This window comes from Trachurus japonicus, chromosome 4 (genome assembly GCF_045865225.1).
Source record: "Trachurus japonicus isolate A0001 chromosome 4, Traja_1.0".
In the NCBI taxonomy this organism is placed as follows: Eukaryota; Metazoa; Chordata; class Actinopteri; order Carangiformes; family Carangidae; genus Trachurus; species Trachurus japonicus.
The window spans coordinates 14,597,741-14,605,414 of NC_140910.1; the positions used below are offsets into that span (position 1 = coordinate 14,597,741).

Genomic DNA, 7,674 nt, shown 5'->3' on the forward strand with positions numbered 1-7,674 from the left:
TTACGGGAAAAACTCTGCGTTGCTGAGGAGACCAATAGGCGCACATCTCCAGCCTTGCTCTCAAGGACAAAAGCTTGCGCTGCACACAGGGGATCATTTATAAAAAAAAAGATATTAAAAAAATTGTATTTGCAGAGACAGCTTTTTAGCCTGTGCTGGCTTTGTTACATGTAGTGATTCTATCAACACTGGGCCGCAGTAGTTGGTATGGGTGTCAGCCAGCTCCCCACCACCGACCACCATCTGGACTTAATAAGCAGCTGTGGGCAAAAAATATTCAGCGCGCCTCACTTTTTAAATGGAAAAATTAGGGGAGGTGATGGACTGTGACTGTGAGCTGCTTCATAATGAGCCTCCATCTATTCCAGTGTATCTCTTTTCTCGCCTTTTTTTTTTTTTACTCACATCACCTGTTAGCCCCCACACCGCTTTCACACACCCACATTATTGTGCATGCATATGTACGGGAGGAGTGTACACAGGATGTTTGAGAACACACACACATGCACACACACAGGGGTATTGACTTGCTGCAGGAAGGTATGGTGGCCAGCAGGGGTCAGTAGTGGTCTAGTGCTGCAGTTGGCGATGTCCTGCCTTTTGTGGCAGCTTGTTCACAGCCTGTCAGTCACAGCTGTCTCGCACACTGACAGTCTCTGCAGAGGAAGCAACTTCAATAAAACCTGCACCTTCTTCTATCCTATGTTAAAGTGATATCTAGAGCTCCTGCTATAACTGGTGCTCTGCATTCTCTCATCTTCGTCTTTTTCCTCAATCAATAATTTGTTCTTTTCAATAATTCACAACAAATGAACTCTTATCTTTTTCCTCCCTCCATCCTTCCACCAGCTCTAGGTCTCAGAAACCCTCTGGCGGTGCAGGGAGCTTACCCTCCAGGGGCTTTTGGCCTGCCCCCTCCAGGAGTGAACGGGGACCTGCCCGGGGCGGCGGGCTACGGCGCAGGCCTCCACTTGGTCTCCCCCCAAATGAACGGAGCTGCAGCAGCAGCAGCAGCAGCCGCCGCCGCAGGCTACGGACGGTCCCCTGTGGTGAGCTCGGCGCTCTGCAGATAATTTGTCTTTCCAGTGTCACTGTCATATGTAACACTTCAGCATATAAACCTGTCAGAGGACAAAGAAAGAGACATTCAGCGTACAGGAAAGAAGGAAGTGTTTTAGTAGGAGAGGAGAAGGAAGAGAGGTTGCCTTCTCATTTATCGTTAAGAATCTATGACCTTGGCTCTTGAGAAGTCTCTTTACTTTTATATGATCTCATTTTATTCTGATCTTTCATCTGATAGCATCTTTTCATCAGAGAAATCTCCCCTCTCTGCTCCTTCTCCTCTCCTTCATCAGGTATTTTTCCGTGGTATTTTTTCTTACATCAGGGTATTTGTCTCTTCCAGGTGGGCTATGAGTCCCCACACCCACATATGAGGGTCCCCGGGCTGCCTGCCAGCCTGCAGTCAGCCGCCGCTGGAAAACCGTGAGTTTCCCCTTCACCTTGGCTACTATCGTTCAAATCTTCACCTGTTCACTAGTAAATGCTCTGAGGGTCTCCTCAAATTTCAATTTCAACACCAGAGGAGAAAAAAAACGGAAAGATGAAGGATCAAAGATATTGAAGAGAGAAAAGAAGGAAGAGCTTTTAATAAGAAAGAAAACAGGGCCTTTGTTAGGTCAGAAGATAAGGCCACAAGGCCTCTGTATTTATATTAGACATTCTGTGTTCAAACATCATGAAGTTTGAAGTACTCATCCTTTGCAGCACTGAAAGTAGATTTTAAATCGGTCTGAAGCTGTAGTCTGGCTCCACTTCACTTTGTGTTTTGGAGTATTCTCTTTATTTTCGTAATGAATGGCCAGTGTAGACGATGTCAGTGGTATTGAGTTATTACAGGTAATACAGTACCTTTTCAGTCATTATTTATACATGTCAGGTTTTAGTTACTCAGTGTCAGTCATTTTAAAGTATTCTGAGTAGTGCAGAAAGCATAGGTTGAAGTATGAGTTGTGGGAAAGATGCCTTTTGTTGTTGTTTTATACTCAGTACTTCTCCTAGTTACTAACACTCTCGTCCTTTTCTCTTCCCTCTCTTTTCTCCCCAGCGCCTACTCGTTCCACGTGAGCGCGGACGGCCAGATGCAGCCGGTGCCCTTTCCCCCTGACGCCCTGCTGGGCCCGGGGATCCCACGTCACGCCCGTCAGATTCACACCCTGAGCCACGGAGAGGTGGTGTGTGCCGTCACCATCAGCACCTCCACGCGCCACGTCTACACCGGAGGAAAGGGCTGCGTTAAGGTTTGGGACATCAGCCAGCCGGGCAGCAAGAGCCCCATGGCCCAGCTGGACTGTCTGGTGAGACACGGGGAAGAGGGGAGGCAGTTACATGGTTGGTTGTAAACTCATATTTAAAGATTGTTGATTGTCTTGTGTCTATTAATTTTGCTTTATGACCAGAAGTGTTTCTCATTTGTAAAAACACACTTTGGATGATGAATTACCTTTATGTTGTTGTCATTAAGCCCAATCTGTCTTTATTTATTGCCGTGACACTGCTGCAGCAGCGGTATCGCCTTATCGTCAATAACAATCAACTACAGTATATATCACAATATAAATGTTTGTTTTTCATTTTATCGGGGCCAAACAGAACAGGGACAACTACATCCGCTCCTGCAAGCTCCTCTCTGACGGACGAACCCTGATCGTCGGCGGAGAGGCCAGCACGCTGTCCATCTGGGATTTGGCCACACCCACTCCCCGCATCAAGGCGGAGCTGACGTCGTCCGCTCCCGCCTGCTATGCTCTGGCCATCTCCCCTGACAACAAGGTCTGCTTCTCCTGCTGCAGCGACGGCAACATCGTCGTCTGGGACCTTCACAACCAGACACTGGTCAGGTAAGAGAGGACAAATAGACAGACAATTATCAAGTAAGAAAAGCTGAGAGGTGTGAGAAGAGGAGAGACACCTGGGGACATTACAGAGGGACAAAGAAAGTGTGGTGAATCAATGCATCAGTAGAGGAAATAAGAACATGTAGTTGTGTGTAATGTAAAGCATTTATTAAGAATTCTAATTCCTTATTTGAACTGAAGACACGTTATATTATTACAGCAGTGTTTATTTTTGTTATCGTTCATTATGTATTTATGGACAAACCTCCTCTTCTAGGTGCCCACAGTTTACCACTTGTTGACAGGATCACAATGCATCGCTGATATCGGCTGCATTGTAGTGTTATGAACTGTTTATTAAATGTTTATACTTCTAATGAAGCAAAATGTTCAAGTGTTGCTTGTGTTAAAAGTTAAATAATAAGTCAGTGCAGTTTTAATTTCTCTTGCAGAAATATCTTTTGCCCTGGAACTATATATACTTTTTTTTTTCTCTCCGTGGAGAAACTCACATTCATTTCTCAGTGTAGTTTTGTGCAAAATTAAGCAACTTCAACAAAAATACTGAAGATATGAGTCAGTGAAATACAGTATATCATATATTAACTTATATAAGAAAGCAAGTTTCTTTATAGATTTTCATAATGGACAGGCTGAATGAACCAAAATCAGGAAACTGAGAAATGTTCATCTGCTTTTCTCTTGGTCTCTGCTAACAACTTACACTGCTTGGTAGCCGGTGAGGTAGAGATACATTTGTGTGCATGTGTGTGCGTGTCTTTATCTGCGGATCTCTTGTGTGTCTCCTCCCTGCAGACAGTTCCAGGGCCACACGGACGGAGCGAGCTGCATCGACATCTCCAACGACGGCACCAAGCTGTGGACGGGGGGACTGGACAACACCGTCCGCTGCTGGGACCTCAGAGAGGGACGCCAGCTGCAGCAGCATGACTTCACCTCGCAGGTACACACAGCAGCACACACACCAGACTGGCTGCAGTCCAGACTAATGGGCTTTAATGAGCCTGACGCCGCTCATGATCATTCACAACGGTCTCATCTCTCCATGTCTTTCTCCTCTTCCCTCGATTCCCTCCTTCCTCCCCTCTCTGTCTCCAGATCTTCTCTCTGGGCTACTGTCCGACAGGCGAGTGGTTGGCTGTGGGAATGGAGAGCAGCAATGTTGAAGTCCTGCACGTCTCCAAACCCGACAAGTACCAGCTGCACCTCCACGAGAGCTGCGTTCTCTCCCTCAAATTTGCCTACTGCGGTATGTGCGCGCATATACACACACACACACACACACACACAGGCAGACACTGACTAGATTGATGGTTTGGTTACATCACATTACCTGAGGGTATTTAATCACAGAGAAGCAGAACAAATCTTCTGCTTCTTTCATTATTCAGAAACAGCTTCTTCCTTTTCACCTCTCCCGCTCTTTACAAAAGCAGCTCTTCCCCTCAGGCTTCTCCATATCTCTCCTCCCCCGAGGCTTTATCTGTTGATGGCTGTATGTGTTTCGTCCTGTAGGTAAATGGTTCGTGAGCACAGGCAAAGATAACCTCCTGAATGCGTGGAGGACACCTTACGGATCCAGCATATTCCAGGTAGACCATTGTGACTTCTCTGCACAGAATTTATTAATGCGCCACAGTTTGTTGTTTGTTTTTGGTTAAAGACGAACCATGAAATATGATGACACCATGAGACATGATGTTCTCTGGCCTGGAAACAATTAATTTGACAAATTTGAAAAATTTCCTTTTTTCATTTTCCCTCTTTGTCATGTTCTTGTTTATTTCCTTGCTGAAGGGTTATTTCGGGTCACTCGTACATCAGTTTTGACTTGACTAACTGCCAGTATGTGGATTTTAATGTCACTGTTTGTATAAAAGCCATGATTGAAAGTTTGTGGCTCACACCGCTTCCTCTCTGTCTCTGTGTTCAGTCTAAGGAGTCTTCATCGGTCCTCAGCTGTGACATCTCCCCTGACGACCAATTCATCGTCACCGGCTCCGGGGACAAGAAGGCCACAGTCTATGAAGTCATCTACTGAACTCTTGATTGGCTGACAAAGTAAACCTAATAATCAGGGGGCGGAGCCGAGGCTCCCTCCTGCACCAATGACTGTACAGAGCGTCGGTGGCATGGGAAACAAGAGATAACTCAACTCTTACTTTGATGTTTTGTTTACGTTTGTGAAAGAAATGAGAGAAAACGAAGCAAAGGGGGCACAAAGTCACATCTCTGGAAAAAAAAAACCCAACAAACTTTGAACATTGTTTTTAATGCTCTGAGAACGCTGATTAGTCTAAGGCTGCGCAAATGTGGGATTCCTCCAAAGAACTTTTTGTTTTGTTCCCTTTTTTTCCCTTTTTTTAACAAAATAAAACCTCTGTAGTGAACAAGAAATTAGCAAAAAAAAAAAAAAAACTTATTTTTTTAGCCTTTGAATTTTTCGCAAACAGTTGGACAGCATCGAGAGGAAAAAGACAAGATGTGGGACTGAAGAGGGTTCAAAGAGGGCTGGGAACTCCAAATGGAAAAATACAGTCCATATTTTGTGCTGTGTTGGAAAAAAAAAAGTCCCCAACCTAGGTCAACTTGGCCTGGTCTGGCCTGGTCCACAGCATGTGGCTGCTCCTTGGGGCGGCAGATGCGAGGCAGATGGCAGGATGGCGTGCTGATAGGTTCCAGCTACTTTCTCCCCCCCTCGTCTCCTGGTTAAGTTTCAGCAGCAACATGATTGTATCATCTCCAGTACATACGTGACAGAATAAGGCTCGGTTTCCTCTAAAGTGTCATGAGACTCTGTTTGTCTTTGTTCCTTTTGGATTTACTTTCTGTTTTTCTTTCTGTTACAAAAAGAACAAAGATGAACTTATTCTGGAGATGTTTTTAAGGAAACCAGCCTGGAAGAGAGAACCACGACCCAGAGGACAGAAAGCTGAAGTCAGTTCAAAGAACTCACATCAGGTGCTCCACTGCTGTTTCGGGGGCCTCTGCTACATCGTCTTCATCCTTAACGCTCAACATTAAATGTGATTTTCTATTGTATTTGTTAGGGCACATATAGGCAGACAGGTATTTTCACAACTGCATCATGAACCTTGAACCTTGCTATATATGGACATGTAAATAAAGTTCTCTAAAGGCAAACAAGGATCTGTGAGTCGGATTTGCTTGACAAGCTGTGGACATCTCTCCAACATCAGTTTTTGTCTGTGATCTGCAGTAAATCTCATTTTTACCCTTTTTCGTGAGCATCTTCTTTCATAGAAAACCAGATTGAACCTGCTCCAGGACGACCAGTGCAGCTGAAATGGTGTGAAGGATAAAAAATATAAAATGTAGATCTGGTTTGTGTGTGTGTGTGCGCGTGCTACTGGCTGTGAAAAGGTGTCTTTCAACCACAGGACCAAGTCGGGCTCCCGCCAGGTTTATGTTGGATGTTTGGAAAAAGTCAAAAGAAACACTTTGTTGAATATTTGTTAAACCACAATAGCCAGAAAAAGCGCGTGCTCCCAGCGAGGTGCCAAAAAGCATTCTAGAGATATTTAGATGAAAAATGAAGGATGTGAATGGTGAGTACAAACTCTGCCTCCACTCTCTTGTGATGGGGAAATACTCTCTCTCTCCCACTGAGGGAACACTACAGCACAAAGCCTCCCCTTTAGTCTGAATCTGCAACCTCAGACATTCAAGTGTTTTGGGGTTCAAACCCACAGCATGAACAACTTGGGATTCACAGCTCCTCTGTGACTGGAGCGCTCGGTAAATAATGCAGCTGTACAGTCAGGATTTTTTTTTTTTTTTTTTGTGCTGAGCTAGCTGGTAGTGTGGCGAGACAAAGGTGATCTGCAGTACATTAGACAGTGGAATGGATTATTATAGCAATAATAACACAAGAGGGGAGTTCTTCAATGATTATGGCTGTAGCAGTGACGGTCCTGCCTGAAACAAAAAGCTTTAACTGTGGAGGAAGAAGACGGGGAAAAACAAGTAAAGCATTTATCTCCTATGTGGAGTAAAGAATTGTTTGCATACAGGTGGATGTTCAATAATTTTGCTTAATTTCATGTAAGTTAAAACAAAACGCTTTTGACCTTTTTAAAATGCACAATATTTCCATTAATGCCCATAATCACAGCACAAAACCATGTTGACGCTACTATGGCTTTTTATGCAGAATACAAATAGTGTGAGCAGATGACTTGAGAATTAAAAGAAAAAAACACAAAAGGTAACATAACAGATCGCCCGGCTTCTCTGTGCTTTGGTCAGATGAGTCAGCTGAAACTTCCCACAGGATGAAGTCATTTCAGTCCCCTCATTAGAACAGACTAGTAATCTTCTCGTGGTGTTGCAGCAGAATCGTCTTATTGGGGCTTATTTATCGTGTAAAACGCCCCGAAATTTCAATGGAGCAGGTTTTGAAAAATATGCAGAGAATGCAGAATCTCAGCTGCCAATTAAACAACACACAGCCTTTGAAGATATTTGGCATGTCTGTTTTTAAATTTAGACCGCTACACGTCAGAATCTTTTAAGATTCTACACATATGGAGATCTATGTAAATGAGCTCCAGTATCTCTGCTTTATTTGATGTGTGCAACTTAAGAGGCAAGGAGAGACCTTGAACCCTGGTCACACCCCAGGAAATTAAAAGTGGTCAGTTGTTAACTCGATGTTTGATCTTTTTTTTTTTTTTTTTTTTTAATTTTTAAAATTGTGTGCTGTTGGTATTCTGCGAAAACCTTGCATCACCAA

General features: G+C 44.1%; 1 protein-coding gene across 6 annotated transcripts in view; it reads left to right on the top strand.

Moving 5' to 3' along the window:
• tle2a (TLE family member 2, transcriptional corepressor a) overlaps positions 1-6,065 on the top strand; it is a 39,550-nt gene extending 33,485 nt beyond the window's left edge. For all 6 annotated transcript variants that reach the window (XM_085774189.1, XM_085774190.1, XM_085774192.1 and 3 more), the window contains exons 13-20: positions 850-1,049; positions 1,406-1,485; positions 2,108-2,357; positions 2,653-2,900; positions 3,714-3,861; positions 4,017-4,167; positions 4,434-4,510; positions 4,852-6,065. In XM_085774189.1, the coding sequence (XP_085630315.1) occupies positions 850-1,049; positions 1,406-1,485; positions 2,108-2,357; positions 2,653-2,900; positions 3,714-3,861; positions 4,017-4,167; positions 4,434-4,510; positions 4,852-4,959 (1,262 nt within the window). In that variant the 3' untranslated portion in view covers positions 4,960-6,065. The remainder of the gene's footprint in view (positions 1-849; positions 1,050-1,405; positions 1,486-2,107; positions 2,358-2,652; positions 2,901-3,713; positions 3,862-4,016; positions 4,168-4,433; positions 4,511-4,851) is intronic.
• The last annotated feature ends 1,609 nt before the right edge of the window (positions 6,066-7,674 follow it).